Source organism: Chroicocephalus ridibundus, chromosome 6, assembly GCF_963924245.1.
Source record: "Chroicocephalus ridibundus chromosome 6, bChrRid1.1, whole genome shotgun sequence".
Taxonomy (NCBI): Eukaryota; Metazoa; Chordata; class Aves; order Charadriiformes; family Laridae; genus Chroicocephalus; species Chroicocephalus ridibundus.
Window position 1 is genome coordinate 50215349 of NC_086289.1, and position 24291 is coordinate 50239639.

At 38.4% G+C, this 24291-nt stretch overlaps 1 protein-coding gene across 2 annotated transcripts in view; it reads left to right on the top strand.

Moving 5' to 3' along the window:
- Positions 1–11814: 11814 nt before the first annotated feature.
- SPHKAP (SPHK1 interactor, AKAP domain containing) overlaps positions 11815–24291 on the top strand; it is a 102027-nt gene continuing 89550 nt past the window's right edge. The window contains exon 1 of one of the 2 annotated variants that reach the window (XM_063340034.1): positions 11815–12012. In XM_063340034.1, the coding sequence (XP_063196104.1) occupies positions 11924–12012 (89 nt within the window). In that variant the 5' untranslated portion in view covers positions 11815–11923. The remainder of the gene's footprint in view (positions 12013–24291) is intronic. The other variant, XM_063340031.1, reaches the window with a different exon arrangement.

Below are 24291 nucleotides of genomic sequence, written 5' to 3' on the forward strand. Positions count from 1 at the left end.
GAGCCTTTGCCACCAGTCTTGAGCCCAAATTCTCCAGAATTTGGTTGTATTTTGTTTCAGTGAACACTTGAGTCTGTGTGTTTGGACTATAAATTTTTACCATATTATTCACATCACGCAACTGCTTCTTTAAAATATTTTGTTTCCCCTTGGCCAAAAGAAATAAATTATTTGTACAGAATATTGGTTTAATATAATATATTTTATCTAATATATATAACAACTACACCTGAACTTCATTTTCATGATCACTGTAGCAAAGTTTATCTTTTTAAAATTTTCTAAGGGAGGAAAGGTAACTGACACTACAAGATATGGACGACCCAAGTAGCTGGGGAATATGCGCTATTTTCAAATCCTTTTAATTGAAAGCCCTGATGACTTAAAAGTGTTTGGATTTACACGTATTACTTGGGTTTTTTAAACTCCTTTCCAGCCTTCAGTTAACACAAACATACAATATACTCAGAAGTATCATCCTTGAGCAGTTACTATCTTAGAGTCCAGGCAATAAAGTTAGGCAACAGAAAGTCACAACTCTTAATTCTATTGTCACAGAAGAGGAAAAACAACCTTGCTTACTGTAAAAACACAGTGTTTTCCCATATTTAAGAAAGACAAGGTTGCTAGAAAAATGCGCTAATTATTCTTTATTGCAAAACCACAAAACCAGGTAAAATAATCCTGTTACTTAAAAAAAACGAGCTTCAGAAAGAGACCTTAGAGACTTAAATAAAGTCGGGTTGTTTATATTCTTCAGTGCTTCGTTTCCTAACACTTCAGGCTGTAATGAGAGTGTTTCTAATGTTTCATCTCTTTTTTTACTTTGCAGTGAAACAATTCCCAGTCTAATGTTTGTGGGCGATAGCAATAAACAGAGTAAATTGTAATTTTTCATGCAAAGAAACCTTACATCATCTCTGTGCTGGCCTTCATCTCAGGGTAGGTGTTCTGGAAAGCTGAACAGTAAACTTTTCTCTAACGTTTTAAAGTAATTGAGAGGAAGATACAGTTCATTGTTCCCAGGCAGGACGTCATTCCTTCCGTCCTCCTCCTCCATGCAGGTGTCCCCATACGTGCAGTGTGAGGAAGTGAGCCCCACATCAGTCCATGTGCTGACCATGCCCTGGCCCTGAGTGTGTGACTAAGACCACAGGAGAGAGGTGACAGAGACAGCTGGCGAACAGAAACTGCATAAAGAGGGGTCAAGTTAGGACACAACTACAGGTTCAGCATGTTAGTGTTACTTGAACAGCTTCCTCTTTGACAGACCTGGGGCTAAAAATCTGTCTCCCTGCCTATTCCAGATGGGCTGTGGAGCTCTGAGGGGGAGATGGAAGGAATAAAATACTAATAGTCACAGGTATTCTGGTACAATACAGGGAGCCAAACTGAAATCAAAATTCAATAGGAAAATGGTAAAAACTGTATTTTCCTCTCCCCACACTGGGGAAGTCTGAACAGTTTCTTTGAAATCTGTATTAAACCCAAACCAACCAAACCAAGAAGTTCTGCTCTTTTAGAAAGAGTCTGAAACGACTGCCTGAAACTAACGTGCGCTGATGAGTTCTGCTTTTTGTTTTGCCACAGCAGCCCTCCTACCCCACAGGCAGAGGAGGGTAATAGAAGCTCTGCCTTGCTGGACGCACTTCCCACTTCTCTCTGGCCCACTTCTAAGACTGCAGGAGCACCAGTGTCTGGCTGCTCCCTCTTGAAGCCACGCTTAGCAAGTGAAGCCCATCTGCAGACTTACTGAAGTCAAAAACCAAATGTATACGAACCATATGTATAGGAAGTCAAAACCTGCATATGCCAGATAGAAAAAGGCATAATTCCTTATAACAATTTTTTTAGGGCGCAAACTACACACATACATTTTTATCATCATGTTTGGGACTATTTTGCAGAAGGCAGCATCTCTTTTTTCCACCAAAACTTCTGATGTGGGTTAATCTTTCTCATTAACTCCTCTTCATGAGCACAATTAACAACAACAGGAGAACTTAACAAAACACAAGAAATGGAAAAAATTGAAGGTTTGGGGTTTTTTAAAATATAGATAAACATACAAATGAGTTTGCTATGATTTCAGCTGTTTTAGGTCTAGCCCCTGGAACAAAACAAGAAAAAGCAACAAGGTATATATTCTGGTTCAACCAGGGAGACTCTAAAATGGACTTTCACTGCAGTTATTTGCACAAGTGCCCACAAGTTCTTCATCCAATTAGGAACAAAACCCAAACAACCTGACATGACATGTCTGGCAATCAGGTACTTGCAGTCAGTCCCTAGATATGTGCTCACACACACATAGGCACTTCACAAGTAATCAGTCTGGTAATCAAATACTGTTGTTATACAATAAATGTGACTAAAGGGCACAGGGGACTGGATGGTTTTGTTGCTGCTGCTAGTAGCCAAACCTTATTAGCAAAAAAATCCTAAGGCTGCTTTTCTTCCATTTCAGTAATTTGTGAGAATGGTGACGTTAGGATCCCCGTTCTGAGCATATTATTTTTAAGCTGTGTGTTCATACACTTTCATGAGCACAATCAGGCTTGTCGAGTCTACCATTCTAAGCATCTCTGTCTCCTTTCTCAGCTGAATTATTTATGCTGCCAATATTAAGTAAAGTACACTTTACATATAAATGTTTCATATCAACTTAATAAAAAAGTTCCCAATTCTCATTCACTCAGTACTAGCTTAGGTAACTTGCCTAATTTCTGGCTTCAGAGGTTTCTTTTATGAGTTATCTAACCACACTGAACCTGTTAAAAATGAACAGTTTATTGAAGTGATATGTGATCCCTGCCCCCTGCCAATTGCATTTTGGTGACTGAGTTGTGAATCCTCATTGTACGCCGTATGAAATGAGGCTTTTGTTGCAAGATAAAAGTGTTCCTTCCTTGAAAGGTGAGTTAATGAAGTGCAGAAATAAATGACCTGTGCCAAAGCCTCCCCTTCAAATGGAACCTCTTCCACACTATTAGCTGATATGAACTCTCTGTCCACATCAAGAAGCAGGATATGTTGTCAAGGAAAGGATTTTGAGTAGTTAAGGTTTGCGAATAAAGTGTGGGTGGGTGGGTGATTATTTTAATATGTTTCAAAACTTGAAAATATGGCTATTTATTTTTCCAGTGGTGAAAAAACTGAAACTGGCATGTTGAAAACCCATTGCATTTACCAGTTTAAGATAGCATTTTAGATAAATTCAGCAGCATTATGCCGTTCACTGGATACACTATCCAGTTACTACTGTTAATTCTTTTTTGGAGATAATGATTCAAGGATACAGTATAGCAGCATCCTAAACTTCTATTTAGAATAATGAAATGTCAGTGGAGTTAATTGTCAAATGCTATTAACAAAGGAGATTCCAATTTTGTGCTGGTACCCACGTCAGATGTTTGGTAGAGAGCAAAGTAGTGTTGAACCAAGGAAGTCACCTATTCATATATGCAATATTCTATTATTCAATTGAAAACTTTCATTAAAATAGAGTAGAGCTGTGTTCCACCTCTTGTCCTTTTTTTCCCCAGTAAACTCAGTTTGAAATCCATACCAGTACTTTTAAGATAAGTAATTATATATTAATAAAGTAATAGCTAAAACATTACTTTGCTTTTTCCAGAAACTTATTAACTATGCCCCTAAAACTGTTTAACTTATTTATGCATTTCTTTGAGCCAATAGCCATTGCATGTTTCTTTTCAGACTTTACTGCTGGCCTCTTTAAATATTCTGCCTGATATTTCTAAATGAAATCTGTGCTTCATCTTGAAGTTTCTATCTGACTTCTTTGGGGGAATGTTAATAATACCTTACTTTTAGCACAGATTGCAGAGGGACTTTTCTAGTGTTCTAAGTACTTTTAGAGTAGCTTTCATTTATATTGTCTATAAGGGCAGAGCTTCAAGACCTATTATTTACCTCCTACTGCGGATTGGACTTGCTTATTACTATATATGGATTTAATCCTGCCTTGCATATCTCCAGTAGTACTCTGCCTCCACATTACTACTTATATAGCAACTTGTCAACCGGCTATAGCTAAGTCTATTCTGTATTCCATTGCAAAGGGAAAGAAAAATGAAAAAGGGAATTCACTCACTCATTTTTGTCCAAATATGTATAAAAAAAAGCGTTAATTATAGCTAAGGAAGCAATTCATAAATGTATCTAATTTTAGTTCTCTTTTCTTTCTCCTCTCCAATATTTGAAAGTAGATTGTGTATTTCATAAATACACCTTATTTAAATGTCGCCAATGAGGGCAGATTTCTAAAGACAAAAAGGAGGAAAAGAGCCAGCAAAGATGTATTTAATGAAAAATACCCTGATGAGCACCCACCCTTTGCTACTAAAGCTAGCCCAAAGGATACAGAAGGAAGAAATGCAATTCCTTGTAAAATGTGCTCCTCGAGTTTTGCACAATTAATTTAGCCTTGAGAAAGGAAGTGAAGCAAAAGCAACAGACAGTTGGAAGGAAGGACAGTTAGTCTTTGTGCAGCCAGAGGCTACAAAAATCAATGGTGTTCAGTCATGGGGATGCTTCTTGCTTCAACCTGACCGTCACCCCCACACTTACCTATAACTGATTCAGTGAAAGACAATTTACAGGAAGAAATATGAAACTAATAGATATTGGAAGTGCTACCAATGCCAACTTTAATGTGGAAAAAGTAAAGAGGAGTACAGGAAACAGTGGGCTGGGAGAAGAAGGAAACATTCAAGTACTAACTTCAGGTACAAAACAGTGTGAGAAATACCAAACAAATAAAACATTTGCTGGCATACCTCTGGAAGAACAGCATGTGGTACTTTCCTGTTGAAATAACTTCACTTCTTCTTTTCCTCCCAACAGTTATTTTGAAAATAGTACCTTTACAATCTCAAATTCTAACTGGAATTTTAAAAACATTCCGATATTAATGTGAAGTTTTCTTTGAAAATTCTAACTAAAATAAATTTAAAACTACCAGGGGAAAACTTCGGTAGTTATCATAAGCAAGAGAATGTTTCTTACTATATAATAGTGCTTTAAAATTTGTATTTCCTCTATATGCAGTACAATGAAAAGGCCCAGTGTCTAAAAAAGCAAACAAATAAAAAAAAAACCCCTAACACCACACACCAAAAAAACAAAAACCAAAAGCAAAGCCCACAAGCATTCCAGAAAGACCTGACAATGCTGTATGAGTGAATAATTAAAAGGCAGATAAAATTCATAATCAATAAATGAAAAAATGTGCATGGGGGAAAACATAAGTACAAAGTGGTGTGCTCCAGATAATCTGTTCCTACTCAAAAAGTAATCTGGCATCTCTGATATTGCTCAAAAATAAGTTACTTCTACAAAAATATTATTTCAATGCCCAGTAGTCCGAATGTAAATAAGATGCTAGAAATTGTTAGGAAAAGAACAGAGAACAAAACATAAAACATCATTATGCTTTTATATAAATCCTTTGGGTGCCTGCATTTTGAATCTTGAGTGCAATTTTAGTAACCTCACCTCATAACACACGTAGTAGAAAAGGCCAACAAAGGATGATTAGAAGTACAAAATTATTTTCTAAAAATAAAGATTCGATAGAAAAGGACTTTTCAGAGTTGAAACCTTACAATATAGATGGAGTATGCTTATTTCATGCATCTTTATCAATACGGAGAAGATAAATAGGAAGTGATTATTGACTGAACACCATAATTACCTGAGCCAAGTTATTTAGTGCTACTCTTAAAAGCACAGAAGAATAAGTCAAGCTTCATTGATTATTTTGCCACAGGATACCTGGGTGACCAGTAACATACACAAGTTTAAAAAGGAATTAAACAGTTTTATGGACAATAGTTCTATTGATGGACATTAGCACAATTCATGCAGCCTTCAACTTTGGTAGTGCTTTGACTGCAGATTTCCACAGACTACGGGAGTGGATCGCTCTCCACTTGTCCTGCTTTTACATCTATTCACTACTTCCATAGTGGAAGCCAAAAGAAGACTAAACAGACATTTGGTCTGGCACAGTAAAATTGCTCCTGTATTTTCCTTTAATGTTCTTGAAGTACTATTACATTCTGGAAAAATAACTCCTTCCTAGGAAAAGTGATAGTATTGATGCTTTTCTGTAGAGGAAATGTTTCTTGCTTGAAGTGGAGCCTTACAGGCAGTGGCTTTTAATTAGGCAACACCACAGCCTTTTAGCCATATGCTATCTATTTTTAAGATTAAATTAGCCTGTTGCATGCCCCAACACACTAAGAGGAATTGGCAAATTTGCCAGTGAGATGGGACTCACAACTTAGATTATACCAGTGGAAGATGATGCCACCCCTTTATTGAAATAACTCACCAAATCTGAAGAGTAACAGAGAATTGCAGTCATATTATTATTACTACCAAGTATATGGCTGAAACATAACATTCACTTGCTAGATAGCTTTTCCTGCCAAACCCTTACTGACAACTTTTGTCCACTGCAAAAATAAATGTTAATTCCTAATCAGCATTTTCTCTCTACTTGAATGCACACTGACTTCCATAAAATTTCTCTTGTCAGATTACAAAAGCCAGTGTAAAACCTTTATAGCAGAACACTCTAGAAAACGCTGACTCCAAAGGACTCATTTATTTTGTCTAGACACGTACCAGAGCAGAGGCAGGCATGACAGGTAGCCAGGCAGCCTTCCCTGCCATCTACCTACATATGGGCTCATCATGTCCACACAGGGAACCAGGAGCAAAATTTGCATTTATTTCTTCCTCAGATAATATCTTTAAGTCGCAGCATGAATTCCCCCCGTCTCTCCTCTCCCAAGGTCCAGAGTGTCAGTTTTCCTGAAGAGTAATAGCAAACTTCCATTTGGTGTTCCTCTCCCCCCAAGTCAGGTTTAATTAAGATTCTAATTTTTCTACAGGTATACTGGATTTTATGTGGAAGAAATGTAGACAAACAGAGGTTATTTCAGAAGTCTGGTCACATATTTCAGTTGAGTCATTTCTTTTAGTTGCATTGATACGTTTTAATGAATCTAAGTAAAGGTCTGAAAATTCTGGCTCAAATTCTTCCTTTTAATATACATAACGCTTTTCACTTCGACTCCAGTGAGAGCACTCTAAAGAAAGATATAGCCCCACATCAGCCTGTTACTATGTTCACATCACCCTTTAGAGTGCAGTAGAAAAAAAAAATAGTAGTATTGTATCTAGAAACCGAGTTGCTTGATTTATTCCTTTCTATTTTCTCAGCACTTCTGGATTTATGTCCTCATCATCTTACATTTGTTCCAGCTAATGATGTGCTCTCAAGCTATTTCCCACTACATACTTACTCCCTTTATTGTTTTCAATATTGAACTATAGTGACTTAATTCCACCCACACTACACAATTTCTCCAAGGCCCAATCTTTGTTATGACCAAACCTACCAGTATATACTAGTTTTTAGCTCTAGGAAGTTAGTATTCTACAAACTTAAGAACAAATTAAAGAGTAAGGAAGATATTAAGTCATTATGCAAGTTCTTTGGAGGAAAAAAAAAAATGCCCTTTGGAGAAAAAAAAAATACCAGTTGCCACTGTGATTCATACTCTTCAGTGGGAAAGTGCAGAAGCTTTCAATTGATTCCTCACACAGGTGATGAACACCAGTCCCCTTCTCACCCCACACCAGTGCCTCAAATATACATTGTTTGTAAAGATCCTAAAAAGTTGCTGCAAGCCAGCAATAACTGCCTGCTACTTATGATGGGATACAGACAGGGAAGAGATGCACTACCCAGCCACACTGGCTCTGCACCACACCAGGGCCCTCCTATGTCCATGGAATTCACCACCACCACAATGCCAGGGCAGCATAAAAAGGCTAGCGCTCAGGAGAGCCTCCGGTAACTCTTTCAAAGTGACTTATTCCTTTTAAATATACAGATCTTACAAGAGAAGCATCCAAGGCTATTGTGTCAAAGTGGTACCTCTTATGAGAGCAGCTATCACTGGGTCAATGCCAAGAAAACATTTAAAACAGAAAACGAAGAAACAACATGCAACAAGGTAAATTCACCATATTCTACTACCGACCAAACCATTTACTCTCCAAACCACTTTTTCCCAGTCATTCATACTTAAAGGATTTGAGCACAGCAATGCCACGTGGACCTCTGACAGATGACATCTGACCAACCAACAGTCTTGGTATATAAAGAGCACAGAGGGGAAGCAGAAAAAGGCACAGAGAACAAGTGAGTTCTCCTCAGACTGCTTGGACTGCTCAGGATCCAAGAAACAAAGGGTGGATCCTCAGACCTGTGTTAACAGCCTGTCTCCTGGGCTTTCCTATTTCTGTTTCCTTCCCCAGAACTGTTAACCTGCTTCTTCACAAGTCCTTTCAATAGTGCTCTCCACTGACATATTCTGGATATATTCCAATGTAAATGAGAAGAGACTCTTCACTTCACTTCCAGTTTGGTGGTTGTTTTTTGTTTTCGTTTGGGTTTTTAATTATTGAAGATTTAGGGCACCGTGCAAGCCACCTTGAAGTGATCTCAGAGTCCTGTATAGACCAAAGAAAAGCCTGCTGAGAATAAACACAATGTAAACCCAATTACATCTGAAACGGCAACACACTGTTTTAAATGACATATGGCTGCTCTACAGAACATAGTGTAGAACTAGTGTAGGCTAGAAGATGGGGAATTGACTCTGTGCATCTAACAATACAGACTGCCTTGGTTGTTCCATTTATTTGGGTGTTTTTTTAAAAGCAAGAATGAACAAAGGTTGATGCCACAACTGTGTCATACATAGATTTAGAACCAATATAGGTGAGCCATTTACAAGGCACACAGAGAGATACTGCATTTTAACTTCAGAGGAAGGTATGTTCAAAAAACCAGAAACACCTTTGTTGGGTCGAACTGCTATAGTTTACAGCAAGTGCAGAATCACATAAAGTGAATATCAAAATTCTCAACAGCAGTTTTTCTTCTGAATTCAATCCAAACTAATAACTTTACTTTAGCTCTTATGACAAGTCTTGTCCATGTGCCATGGATAAGTATATCATAGTGTCAGGGAAATGACAGAAGCATCCTAAGTTCTGCCAGACAAATCACAGTAGATGGGACATTATTTCTCCTTTGGTTATTTGACAGTGCCATCTGTAACTCCTGCCAGTTTTCCTGTGTTACTCAGGGCAACTGCTTCCTTTTGTTGAGAAGAAAAGAAGACTGTGAAAGAGCTAGCCACCATAAAGTTGACAGTTAGGGCACCCGTTTTTGTGCAACTTTTAAAACACTCCTACCTGCAGCATGGAAGAGAGACAAAATGCCAAACAAAATACATGAGGGAGTCAACCGACCGACAAACGTAAACGCAATCTCTGAAAAAGATTTGTGCTCAATGTTTTACGGTTCAGGGAAGCACTGCAGTTATACATGACCCGCTTTGTTCTTAAGGGCTAGAATGGGCACTTGATTGGAACATCACTAGTATGATCATCAACAGGAAACATCAGGCTCATGTGGATGGATGCACATGATCTAATATAGAAACAGCCTGTTGTGTTACATATCACTGCAGCCATTTCTTCCTTCTCTGTGGAAAAATAACACTCCAACTTCCTCCATGCCACCTGCCCCACATCAAGGAACAAGGCTGCTGCAGTCCAGTAAACTGGAGAAACTTATAATAGGAAAGACGATGTGTGTACCTTCATACTGATCATTGCAGAGAAACTATCTGAGCAGTTTAAGTTCCTCAAACATTGCAGGAAAAGGGAAGAACAGAAGGAATCTTCTATAACAATAGCATTGTCAAGCTATAAAAGATAGTCTTCTCTACTAATACTACAAGTGCCAAAAGGTGGACTTGGTTTCAGAATTATTAAACACATTAATAAGGTCTATGTTGTATGTGCAAGATCATTCTCGGAGGGTCTGAAGCATTAAAGTGTTCCACACATATGGGGTCACATGCAGCATTTCTACCTGACTTTTCCTGCAATACCAATTAAATCAAAACGGCCTTTTATTTACAAGTCTTTCCCACAGTTTGGCTTCGATTCCTGCATGCCAATGCCTTTTGTAACTTTACTACCTCCCTCTGCTCAAATGAGATATTAGTCCCCAATATAACATTTTGCAAATAGATCAGAGCAGCAGTACTCGTTAGTCTCAATGGTGGTAAGACATGACACAGGGAACCCACAAGTTTCTGTCTAAGATTGGCTCTACAACTACCTTTCTGGATCAATTAGAGTGTGTTATTCAAAGCAGATGCTTAAAATCAGAAAGGTACATGTCTAGAACGACTATTAGTTGCATATGCTTAACAACTCTGAGGGAACTTCAGTACTTGAAAACTTATTAGTCCTGCCTTCCAAGGACACTGGATACTTTAAAAAAACCAAACAAACAAACAACTGAAGAACCACATTCTTAACTGACAGCATTTTTAGGTTTAAGCATGCATGTTTGAACCACTTAGTTTAATTATTTTTTTCTTCAAGCTTTTATTGGACTAGTCAAAGTAAAAAAGTATAAATGTCTGTCATGCAAGCTATGACGGATGGTATACCTTCAGATTCTCTCTTTCTCCACAGCAGAAAAAAATTTAAAGCAGTATCACTCTGCTACAGAAATTCATCACAAAAAGTCAGATGCCTCCATGGAAAAGCGGGGCTTTCTTAATGTTCTTATGAACTAAAAATTTTACTTAAATAAAAGAGAATTTTAAAAATCTCCCTCAAACTGCCAGAATAAGTTCTTAGATGATCCTACACAGAGCATGTTTTACTCCTTCTTGAGCTAGAAGTAACAGACAAAATACAGCAGGAAATGTAAACTGTCCCTTTTTTCCTAACGCCAAAGACGTAATCACTCTTGTCAGAAATGTTATTGTATCAAACGGCAGAATTTTAGAATATTAAAATACGTGAGCAGAGATTTGATATTAAAGACATTGCTCATGAAATTTCTTGCTGCACATTGACAAAATCTGGAAACCCTCTGGGCTTATTCCTTTAAAATGGTACTTCTGATTCTGATGGAAAGAAATTTAAAAGAAATTATGTACAGACTAATTTTCAAGTAATAGCAGAAACAGGAGTCATGCTCAAAAATAAAAATCCAAGTACTATAACCTTTGTGGATTATATTGAACATGCTGATAAATGAAGTGTGAATAGATCAAATTCTCCATATGAAAAAATAAATACAGGTATTACAGAAGTCACAGCAAATTCTACATAGGCAACTCTCTAGTGCATTAATATTTTCATTTAAATCAACTTGTAGCATCTTGTTTCTTTGAAGCACTAACAAGAACTGTGTAAATTCTCCTGAAGCCATTAGGCACGGAGAGATACTAAGATGCCCCTGCAAGTGCAGTTAAACCAGAAGTCAACATGTAAATTAAATCAAGTACATTTGGAAAATAATAGAACTTTTAATATGGAGAAGCAAGAGATTCTTAATGATGACTCAACAGCAGCTATGGGCTAAACATATCACTTCCTTTTTGATGCAATTCTTAAAAAAAGGATAGCATAGCAAACTGGGAGAAGCCTAGCAGGTCACCTCCCTCTGCGCTGCGTTCTTAGAGTGCAAGATCAGAATAGAAAGACTGAGAGAAGCATCATAAAACACAGGTCCTCCTCCTCAAGTCAAACAAGCCACATTCCATATCAGGAACTTACATCTGCTTCTAGAGAAGCAGCACTAAACATATTCTCTTAAGTCTCCTCTCATCACACTATCACTCCAAAGAAGAGTGGTACGTGTTTGAATTAATCTCTCCAAGCTTACTTCTCAGATTCTTTAAAACGCCTTCTCCATTCAGCGTCAGAGTGCTCCTTGTGCACTTAGCAGCCTTTCTGACAAAGGACCAAGTTGACCACATCTGGTCAAAGAAGCAAAATTATGGGATGCCCGACTGCCATGAAGAGTTCTGCACCCAGATTCCTTCCCATCCTGCCAGGAAGGCCCAAGTCCATGGCTTCAGCCTGTTGGTAAGAGATCATTTTTTTTTCCCCAGTCCTCCTTTTTTGCTCTTCTATTAGTACTTCTCCTTGAATATATGAAAACCTTTTAAGACCAATAAAGCATGAAAAGCTGGGCTAATTTTTTTGATCCACGTTTCTTTTTGGTGCAGCTAATCCTATTTCTCCAGTGCATGCCACAATCTGAATCCCATATAATAAAGCAACAAGATGTGTCTTAATCTTACCATCATGCTTGCATAAACCTAGAGCACTTTGTATTGAGGTTATTCCTTCCATTATGTTAGAAATCACACATCCCTATCACTGTCACTTTTTCCTTAATCCACAGCTGTCCAACCTCTGATAAAAAAATGTTGGTTTTGTTTGGGTTTTTTTCTTTTCTGGATGAACCTTGTGTTAATGACATATTCCCACTGTTTGATCCATCACTAAGGGCTCTGCTAAAGCACTTCCTTGCTAAAGAACATAAATAATCTTCACTGTATCTGACCTCTACTTCATTTCATTGTTGAAGATCATCTTGCATACCTAGCAAGTGCACGATCAGAATTGAATGCACAATTGTGACAAACATTGTCTGAGATGCTGTCCCAAAATCAGTAACAAACTGGAAGAAATAAATTTATGTAATTGTGGCCTATAATTAGCTTGTTTCATTAAAATTGTGGGCTACATCAAAAATAAAGCAATTGTGCTTTTAGCTAGACAGAGTTTAACAGGTAGGTATTATTAGAGCAGCTGACTGCCAACATTTCAGCTGAGATGTACACTCTGAACACAGAGACAGGTCTATCATTTACAAAAATGAAAAGTTATAAATGTCTCTTTAAGAGTTATTTCCTGCATAAAGAGGAATAAGTGATTGAGGAGTCTCATAGGTGACTGCAGAAAGAGTAGGTAAGCTCTTTTCTTCATAAAATAGTTCCAGACCGAACACCAAACAATTTCAGAAGTCAGGTCTGAAATTCCTAACTGACATTGATGCAGATGCCAGTTTGAGGCAATGCTTTGGATAAGTGTAGTATCTCTTTCTGTATGGAACACAACAGATTCAACTACCACAGCAACACCAAAAAAAATCAAATTAAAAAAAATAAAGGCTGCCTACTGAGCTCTTCTGAAGTTGTGAAATCACGAAACTTTGTGCCAAAACCTTCCACTCAAAAAATAAAAAAAAAACCCAACAAATGAAAACACCTAGAGCTATTTTGTCTTTAAGATTGTTTCCTCTGATAAGACTTCAACACATTTAAGAACAGTATCCTAAGGGAAGAAAATATTTTACAGATGTAAAAAAAAAAAAAAAATAAAAAAAAAAAATCAACATACCATAGCAGCACTTGCCACGAGCACCGAGGCTGGCGGCTGATGGGCCTGAGGGATGTTTCAGAGTATGACCTGTACCAGGTAACTTCTGCCTCTACATGTAAAACTCCCATATATTCACTAATGAGGGGGTCAATATGAAGATAGAAATCTCCCTTAAGCTTTAAGGGAATTAAGTCCACAGCATTTTTGAATCATGCTCAGGCTTTTCAGAGCTAGCTTCAAGTTACCATCTCATTCTTGCCACCTGCCAGGAGATATTTGTGGATCTCTGGTATCTTCTGGAGTAGAAAAGCAGAACTTTTACCTCATGGCAGCAATATTGGTAATCTGCCTTTCTAGCCCTTGAATTACCTGAGAGAAGTTTCACAGAAGCTGCAGTTGTCAGCAGGTGTTCTTTACTCTTGGCCGCAGTTTGCAGCTGTAAGTCATGTAGCTGTGTGCCTTGATGTTATCCCATTTGCCAGCTCTGCAGTCACACTGACGGTCGAGCAGCTCGTCACAGCTTCCTTGCCAGTACCTAACTGCCTACTATTTGCAAGTTTTATACAACAAGTAGAAAAGCAAAGAATTAATATTTCCTTAATGAAAAGCATTTTAATACCCTTTCTGTCATTATGTTCAGCCGTGTTCCTTTAATTGCACTAAAATCCCACCTATTTTAAGCCTTTTCTGATAATGTTACATGGTTTTGTTCTTGATTGTTTACAAAAGAAACACGCACGGCTTTCCCCCTTGTAATTAAGGGAGGGAATGATTTATTTATCTAAATAATGCCTTTCACCCACTCACCAAACTTGTTTGTGACTCAGGGAAAGCACGTCTCCTCTCAAGTTTCCAGGAGAACCGAGTAAGCAACTCTAGGTTGGATTTTTAAAAGAATTTTAAAAATAAAAAAAAACAAAGCAAGCAGGGGCTCACTTCTAGGTAAGAGAAAGACTTTGTTATTCTAGAAATAACTTTATAAATCAGGAGGATTTATGAGGCCTCAGGGACCCCCCTGAAGGGGCGGCCTCAGGCCCAAGGCGGCTGTGAGGACCTGCGGGCCACGGCCGGGCCGGCCTCCGGTCACTCGGGAGGTGGGAAGGGGTCAGCAGAGCGGGGAGATGGCCCCAGGGCGGCCACTGAGGGGGCTGAGGGCAGGCAGGGCCCAGTGCCATGAGGGTGGCAGCGCTGTGAAGGCCCTGGGCCACTGCGGTTGCTGCCGTTACATCTCTAGGCATCATTTGACCAATACAGTCCCTGCACAACCCATTTTCTGCTGCCACAAGTCCAAGGACATGGAATGGAAACTCTTCTGTAACGGATGTATTTTTGCCCAATGCATTTTGAATATCAGACAAGTGTTGGCCTCAAAACATTCACTAAAGATCTGATCTTATGTGCACTTGCAGCCCAAAAAGCCAACTGCATCCTGGGCTGCACTAAAAGAAGCGTGGCCAGTAGATCGAGGGAGGTGATTCTGCCCATTTTCTGTGCTCTGGTGAGATCCCACCTGGAGTACTGCATCCAGCTCTGGAGTCCTCAGCACAAGAAGGACATGAGGACAGGCTGAGAGAGCTGGGATTGTTCAGCCTGGAGAAGAGAAGGCTCCAAGGAGACCTTATAGTGGCCTTCCAACCCAAACCATTCTGTGATTCTGTAATTTGGTAACACTTTAATTTCCCATGTCTTTTCTGCAAACTTTTTTTTTATGTAGATTAATTTTCATTATGAACCTATAAACAAACTCTGTCCTGACTAAGCTACATTCTGATGAAGGTGCTCCCAGCTTGGACAATCATGTGTTATTTTTCTCCTTCAAAGAAGAGCACAGTCCTTTAGTCTCGCACACTATACGTACCCAAAGGGATCACACTCGCACCTTTTGATAGGCAGGGGTGGACACGGCCCCGGAGTGAAGGGGAAGCTGCTGGTAACTCAAAGTCCATCCCAGGGAATTGGAAATACAGGATCCCTTTACAGATCCCTGAAGCAAAGCCATGGTTTAATGCAGGGAATATGCAATTTGCAGCCCCACCACTGTGAAGGAGAGTAAAGGCTTTGCAAATTAACTTGACACCCGCTACGTACATGTACTTACAAACCTACACCGTTGCTTGTGATCATTCTCTGCTAATGAGGATAGGACCTTTTGGGAGGGAGGGTGAGGGCATGGAGGGAAAGGACGTGCAAATATTTAAGCTCTGGTTTATGGCCCTGCTCACATGAAAATAAATTATTTATAAAAAAAACAACACACACAACACCAAATTTAGACGAGAACTAGATCAGATGCATTTTAAATAGTTATTCCTACTAGAAATTGCTGAAAAAAAAAAAACTGGCATATGCATACTTTCACAAAAATTCTATAAAATTTTCTTCCACAAGATTCTACAAGATTTTCTTCCACAAAAAGACTATGAAAACTTCAGTTAGGTCAAAAATGCAGAACAGGATCACAGAAGAAATATACAAATATCTAAAAGTACCAAGTTAATTTACGACCAAGCAATGAGACCTGGTAATGATTACTAGGGTGCAAGCAACTGAGACATGAAATCTATCCATTTCAACATTTCCTCTGGAAATTTTCTATAAAGCTGAAGGAGACTGGAGCTCAGCCTGACAAGATTTGGATCTCTGTAAAATCAACCTAAATAGCAAAATAAATACTGCATATGAGGGTATTCTGAGGAGGAGGCCAGTTATCTAAAGATAAAGCTTTGAATTTGAATTGTCATTTGATAGACTAGAATTCTTCACTAATAGATGCAAGCCTCAGTTGGAGAGAACACAAGGAAAAGGGACCTTTTTTTGATAAAATATCTTTGTTTCCTTCACATCTCATCTTGCAATCCTGAATTCATACTTCAGTCATTTAATACAAGCAGGATTGTTCTATTTCTGTGAAACGTAAACAACATATACAGCTGAACTAAAACCTTGAGGTTTTAAACACTACCACTAACTCAGGAGTGTAGAGCAAGGCTAGAAGCATGATATTGATGGAGTTGTTTAATAAACACTTCTGTACAATGTCAAGACAGCATTGCTTATTCTCTATTCTGCTTCAAGTTTTGTCCTATTTGGTTTGTTTCTAAAAGGTTCAGCTTCTGACATGAGGCACTGAGAATCTTAGCTTTCATTAAAAACAAAATATTCATGACTGAGAGAAAAAGTAAACTTCAAAGACACAAAGATAATCTAGAGTTGAATATAAGAAGAAAAACACTTCTTTTTTTTCATTATCTCCTACTTGTTTACACAATCTTGTATACTTAGATGGGTTTTTTTTTAATCCCTGAAGTAGCTAATGCTGAAATTTTTACTTGGCACTTTTATTGCAGATCCTTTCCAGCAGAACTAGTATGAATACAATTCAATTCACTTGTCAGCGTGGATGACCATATCTCAAAAATTGGAGAGATCCCTTTGTCTTCAAGAGTTTTGTTATTTTGCACTGCTCTTCATGTAACAAACACAACAGACTCCAGCAGTTACTCAAAGGAACGTTCATAGAGTAGTTTAACTCGCCAAAAACAACAGCTTGCCACTAAAAACAAACAAAACAAGACTCTACACGCAGTCACATATTGGTTATTTTTATCTTGCTGGTCATGAGAATGTTAGCAAACAAACCTTGCTTTCTTTCAACAAATTGTTTGATATACAATCATATGTACAGAGAAAACTGTGTCCTTAAACCTCCCCAAAAAGATGAAACATAACTATATTCACTTTCTAATGCCAAAATTCTTGATTATAAGCAAACCAGTAAATAGCATTAAGCAAATAATGCCTAATAAGCATCAATGTAATTTATTCTAACTTCTTATTTGCAGTACTGTACCATACAATGTTCTCATGCAATGCTCAGACCTATGCAGCAGACTGCAAATTTGTAGAGATTCCCATCAGTAGAGACAATTGCAACAGGAAAAAAACAAGGCAGCCTGGGAACAGGTGAAACAGAGTCTATTCACGTGGCTGAAAAACTTTGGGAAAGCCCACGAGATAAGTTGTAACAGAGGGATGTAAATGAAAATAATCAGAGCAAGCAATGTTGCCTACAGGTAACACTATGGTGTCTAGCATTATAATGTATAACTGTTATAATGGAAGGTTCTGGCAATTTTAGAACTTTGTCATACTTGAAGAAATGGAGCTGAAGATTTCCCACATTGTCTGTCCCACACTGGTAATTTTTACTGGGGCTTTTTTGGGGACATTGTATCAGAAGTACTTCAGTCTTTTGTAAAAATTAGCATTAGTAGAAGCTTCTCTTTTGCCCCTATTAAGAAAATTCACTACACAACTATTTTCTTAAGCAGCTTGCTATGTGTGAGTGTTCCTTGTCATCAGGAACTTATTTTTCACCATTTCTGTGAAAAATACTACTTTGCTGTTCCCATGCAATGCCTGAATGTTTACTCTCCTGGCACTGAGCAGCTCCAGCCTAGGCTGTTCAGGCAAGAGGGACAGAAACACAAGCAGAAACAGTCTCTCACTCCTGGGTTTCAATGCTTCTGCTCCTCTCACCCAGGCAATATGGGGAGGAACGCAGACTGGCAGGTGGGACAAGAGCCAGGACGAGAGGGTGTAAGGAAGTACAGACTAAAACAAGGAAGCTGCAGGTGGAAGACTAAAACCACAAAGTAACTGTAGGGTTTTTTTGTTTCTACTGTCTTTGCTAAGTTTGTAACCTTACCGTCCTCCTGCATAGCTTTTGTGTTATGAAGTCAAATGTTTTACTAGATTTCTTTTCTTGGTCTATATTTATCTGTGCATTCTCTGACTTACGGGACAAGATGACCATTTAAATAATCATGTCTTTATGTGCCACTGTGAATGTGCACAAAACTCATCATATGTAGGAATCTGCAGTGCTCTTCGTTAAAAAAAAAAACCAAACTTGTATGTGTCCATGCTTAGTAAAAGTTTTCAGTATAAAGTAACAACATATAAGCAATGATAGTTCAAGAGGAGAACTACGTATCCCTAACAGTACTCCTTTTTAGATGTAAACATCTTTCGTGTGGTAGCTGTGATGTGCAATGGCTTCCTATCATTTGGGACAACAGATCATATAGACAGGACGAATGAAGAATGAAATGGTACTTCTGCACTGAAATCCTTTTCTAGACCTTGGCATCACTAACCCACTGGAAATGCACATGCACTCCAGATAAGTATTTGACTAACATGACTGACATTCATGATGTTGAAGCAGCAGATTATTAACTTCAGCTCTAACTAGATTTAGTCTACAATATAAACCCATTTTTCCTTCAGCTCACACGTCTAGCTTTAAAGGGATCTGTGCCAATACAAGTAACTATGATGTAACTATGTAAAATTGGGTTTGGCACAGTTCCTCATTTCTCCCAAGACCAGTGAATTCTATGGAGCTACTCTTCAATACACCTCACTCACTCTAACTTCTTTTTGAGTGCCACATCATATACCTCGATCTTCTTCATCTTCATGCATTTGGAAGGAAAACTTGGTGCATCAAAAACAGTGAGTCAATGCAATTATATAAATGACTAACAGTACTATATATACCCACTTGATACATCATCCCGTCCTCTCACCCCCCCAAAAAATGAGAAACCAAAAAGCCCACACACACATACTTGTTCTTGACCAGAATTTGCGATCTTTTGCCTCATTCGTCCTTCCCTTTGGGTTTGATATTGGCCTAAATAAAAGGATAATGACCCCGGATATGAAAATCCAGTGCGTTTTTGCTGTTTTACAAGTAATAACCCAACAAATCCTTTGTATACTCAAATATTCTTTCTGACATCTCTATTTACACTAGCAGCAGTAGCTCTGAGCAACATCATCATCGAAGGCACCAGACCATCTTTAAGCACCTGGGAACTGCTGCTAAGGACTTGCCTCCTTGCTCATCATCTACTGCTTCTAGGAAGCAGCCCTTTTTTCATTAACCCTTAGCACTTCCATTTTCAAAATCAGAGGGTCATGGTTCTTTTACGAGTTTATACTTGCATTTCTGCAGCTTGTATAGCCACTGTGATCTAATAAATGACTGCTGAAATTCATAGGCAGTAGCCCAGTGGAGTAAAATTAGGAGGGAAACCTGTAGTTATTTAATCACCTGTGTCCCAGCTCTACACAAACACATGCATTCCAAACAGTGGTTGTTCTGACTTCTATGAAGTTGGCTTTGACATAGCTAATTAGCTCCAAACCATGCCCAATCAGGGCCTCTACTAAATCACCAGTTAAGGTCTGATCAACAGAGTAATTAAAATGCTTGTAGCCATCTTACACTGTCATGTGAACACAATAGCTGCTGCATGCTTTGTGCTGCAGCTATGTTACAATTAGGACAGCAGCTATGCATCTGCAAGTATTAGGCATTTTTCACATAGACCCTCTGCAGAAAGATCTCTGGATAAAATCCTTTTGGAGAGGCCTGTCCAGTCAAATCACAGGATAAAGCAAGATATGCACGTGTAACTGAGCTGTGAAGTCACTGCGCTCATCTCTTATGCCCATAACCCAGAGATGCGGACGGGCGCCCTGCCTGCCCAAGACCATGCCACACTCCTGCAAGAACAGACTCCCCAGCTTTGGTCCTTTCAGTCCTATGGACACTACAGGCAGCTGACCATTCTGGGTCATCTCTCCTGAATGAAATGTCGATACATTTAAAAAGCCGATTAGTTGAACTGACCCATCTTTTTGTCAGCTCTTCACTCTGGCTTCAGAAATCCCATAACAGGGTTTACCCTTCTGCAGCAGTTTGCATAGGAGCCTGTAAATTCAGTCCAGAGGGCTTTTACTATGGGAAAATAAACTGGCATATCATTTCACTGCAGCACATTTCAAATGCAGCAAAAGCACGAAGAGTACCCAGGTTCAGCATTGATTTGCAAGAGGTCATATGAACATGATTATTATTCCTATAAAAAGCACACGTGTTCTAGCAAATTCAAACTGCATTGCAGGAACCTGATGAAAGGGGGAGAGCATAGGAACTCTCTCACCAGCTTCCTCACCCACTGAACAAAAAAGACTGCAGCCAAGAAGTTAGACAAAGTAAGCAGGAAGCCTATATTTGGCAGCTCATCTCTACATGCAGCTCCATTTCAGAGCAGCAAATGAAGTGCCTCCTGTGGCGCATTTCAATCCACAAACCTTCACAGAAATTTGCTAGACTCTGCACATGGCTGAATTTTTCCATTTTCTATTTCAACCTTTCTTGACATTTTTCCTAAAACGAAACATGTAATAGCTACTAAAAAACAAAAGAACAACAACAAAAACACCCCACCCCCCAAGAAAATCCTGGTGACGTTTCCGTTGCCAGTCTTCAGTGCTCCGAGGCTTTAGAACAGGTACCTGAAATTTGTAAGAATAGCATGTTTGTGCATATCCTTTATGCTGTTCCAAATTTGCATAAATACTAAACTTTTGAAAAATATCATGTAAATGAAGCCTAAAAGCTGTTGGACAGGGTAAAGGGGGTAAGGGGGCAGTGGGAAATGTTGTGCGCAGTTCTGGTCTCCTCTCAAAAAGCAGGGCTAGACAAAATTCACAGAGAGGAAACAAAGTTGCTTAAAAGATAGGGAACGCCTGTCATAAATGACCAAGACTTTGAAATCTGGAAAAACAAATAACAGACATATGAGATCTTCAAAATTACGAATGATACAGAGATAGTATGGTGAGATGACATATTCACCATCTCTCTCTCAGTGCAAGAACCAAGTGCCCTCAAATGAAGCTAGCAAGTGACAAACTGAAAACAAACAAAAGGGGTTGTTTTTTTCATACAAAAGTAGTAGAGCTATGGATCTCCTTGTTATAGGACACTGAAAGTTTATATGGATTAAAGAGAAACTAGACAAAATCACAGAACAGATATCAGTCAGCAGTTACACCATACCACCTCAGGATGTTTCTGCATTAAAAGTACATGGAGCTGGGGAAAAGACTAGAGGATGTTGGTCAGATATGTTTGTCCTGTTTTCATGCTCTATCCTAGATGTTTGCTTTTAAATTCTGTTGGAGGCAGGACCTTGAGCTATAGTTTTTATTCTTTAAAAAATAAAATAAAATTTAAAACTTGGAAAAAAATCCCTTTATACAGTTATTTCCATGCTGTTATCTCTCAAGTGACTGTAAACCATAAAGAACAAGCAATGTGTCTGTTTCTGAAGTCCTAGAGATTTAAAGAAGACCCAAATTAGACAGGTCTCAGAGGACATCTAATAGAGTCCTGGTTTGTATCATCTCGTATTTTTTATTCTTACCAGAGGCTGGTCTGTCCTGACTTTGCTCCTTGTGTACATACCCTAGTCCCGTGAACAATAAGGAGGAAAGGAGAAGCGTGGCATGCAGTTTGTCAGCTTACACCCAGAGGGGTCAGGTTGTATCAAGAGGGAAAGTCATTCTACCTAACTTTTAACTGTTATGTAAAGGAGGCAATTTGCCAAACAAAACAAGGAAAAAAAGAGGCTTCAGTAGTTTCTCCCAGACAGTGATTCAGAGTTCAACACCTACTCAAAAATCCGCTGAAGGTGTTTCCATCTCTACCAGGCAGACTAGGAGACAAACTGGCAAACACAGAAATCCAAGCAAAACGGCTAAAATTAGGGAGATAAATACCCCTTCTTGTGCAGATTGGAAATAAAGGCAGAGGCTAAAGAGCAAACTATCAAATAAATTGCTAGTGATTGCTTTTATAGTGCCCAGGAATGATGGTATTTTATCATGTCATCACATCTAATAAACAGAAAATGCAATTGAGTCACTCAGTGGGCAATTTGATTTGATTTTTCATTTCTCTTTGATGCTTATAATTCCATTTTATGTTAGAAACAGAGAGGGCTGGGCTGTGACAGTGATAATAGATAATCTAGTAGTGCATATTTTTGCCTACATCGTCATGAAAGTAGCAAGTCGTGATAACCCCAAGCAGCAACAAGGATTAAAGATGAGACTTTCGCATAGAGGCTTTTGCAGCATTACTGACATCATTACACTGCCACTCTATGCAAATCAGATGGCATTTTTTTAGCATAATAGAGCAACCTTCCTTCAGCAAAATGCTGGTGTTAACTGAACTACTTACTCTGCAGCTCTGGAAGGCCTGGAGGGGCTTATTTACACAGGGCTTAATGGACTGAATTCTGCACCTGTATTCACAAAATAAAAACCTCTATGCAGATATTCTCCCAGTTTTACTATCATTCAGCAACCTTTGCCTTCTGTCCTTCTGACGAAATATAAATTGCATGGATTAGCTGTTTTCACAGCTGTATGAACCACTTCAGCTAATGGTTACCTAACTTTCACAAGCATAACAACACTCGTATCATAATCCAGGCAAATACTTCACACAATTCCACTCAATTCCTCTTCTGAAAGTCCTTGAATTAATGTAGGTTCATAATTATCCAAGTATACACTTAATTGTTTTCAGATCAGTCCTTTTATTATGACTTTTTTTTCAGTCTCTCTAAATTAGGCTCAATTTAAATGTTTCCAGCTGAAGCATCCTAAGATAAATACTCTCGTGACTGCTATGAAAAGAGACAATTCAAAGCCCATCATAAATGTTGCAGAATTTACCTGTTTGGGAACATGACATTAATACATAATACCTTGAACTTGGTAGTTAGAAAAATGAAGTTATGCCTACTTGTCTCCTGCTGTTTTAGTTTAGTGAGTACTCTGTGCTTCTGAATTGTGCTACAAGGGCATCTTAAACTGCCGTAATGCTGAAGCACATTGCCTGTCCAATGCTCTAAAGCACAGCAATAGATTACCTGCAGCAGTTATGGAAATGTCTAGTGGTGAGAATTTTTAAGAACATGTTGGACAAACTGCTTCTGACAGTTGCTTAAGTATAGTTGACATTGCTTTCAGACAAGGGGATTATCTTTCATGTTTTTTCCCAGACCTATTTTGTAGAATTTTCATGGCATAGCAACATCTAAACCACAGCACAAATTTATAAAACAGCAACAGTTCGGACACTCTGGGGTTTGGTGTGACTATATGGCCTTCTGAAGTTCCTTCCAGCCTGAATTATCCTCTGACTCTCTGTGTAGCTACATAGGTTGCTGTATAGCAAACTGTTCCCCTCTGTACACCACTGTGATTTTAGAGGTCAAAGCATAAAATATGGAGAACTACAGAGGAGACTGGTAACATATATGTTACCACATACTAAGAATTTCAGTGGATACTTCCATGTGTTTAGAATTTGTCCAAAATTTCCTGTCATTCTGAAAGATCTTCACATCTAACTGAGCTGTATTTACAGATGAACACTCAGAACAATGAAAAGAAAAAAAATATTTGTTTGAATTTTAATCTGCAGTAAAAGTAACAACTTGGCTGCTACAGCAATAAACTTTTATGTAACTAACTTTGTGAGGCAGTAAACACTTTTGCTTATGAATAATGGATTATGAGTATGTAATACATTGAGTTGGCTGTAAGATCTCAATACAGAAATAAAGAAAAAACGCAAAGAAATTATCACCTTAGAAAAAATGCAACATTCCTGAGTTCGATCTTCAGTGTAACAGCTTCATAATCTGCCTAGTATAAATGAGCTTTGGATAAATGGCGTAATTTATGTGTACTTACAGCATGTTATAAACCCACGCGATAATTTTATTTCTTTCTCTAGAATTTGCTTCTTAGCAAGAGTTTTCTGACAAGAAAAACAGCTTCATGACTCCACCAGAACGAGAACATTTGGAAATTGCTTCTGGTGACAGACAAAATTTAGCTATGCCCAAAGAACCATTAAAACTGTAAAGCTAGTCTATTTTTTGTTCTAAAACTTAAAGACTACATAGCTGATATCCCAAAGACAAATTAAAGTTAATTTTATTCTTCCCTTATTATTATTATTTCTGGTTTTTCACTCCTTAAGTTAAGAAGGATTTGGCGAGAACTGAATTGAGATGTGAAAAATGTGCA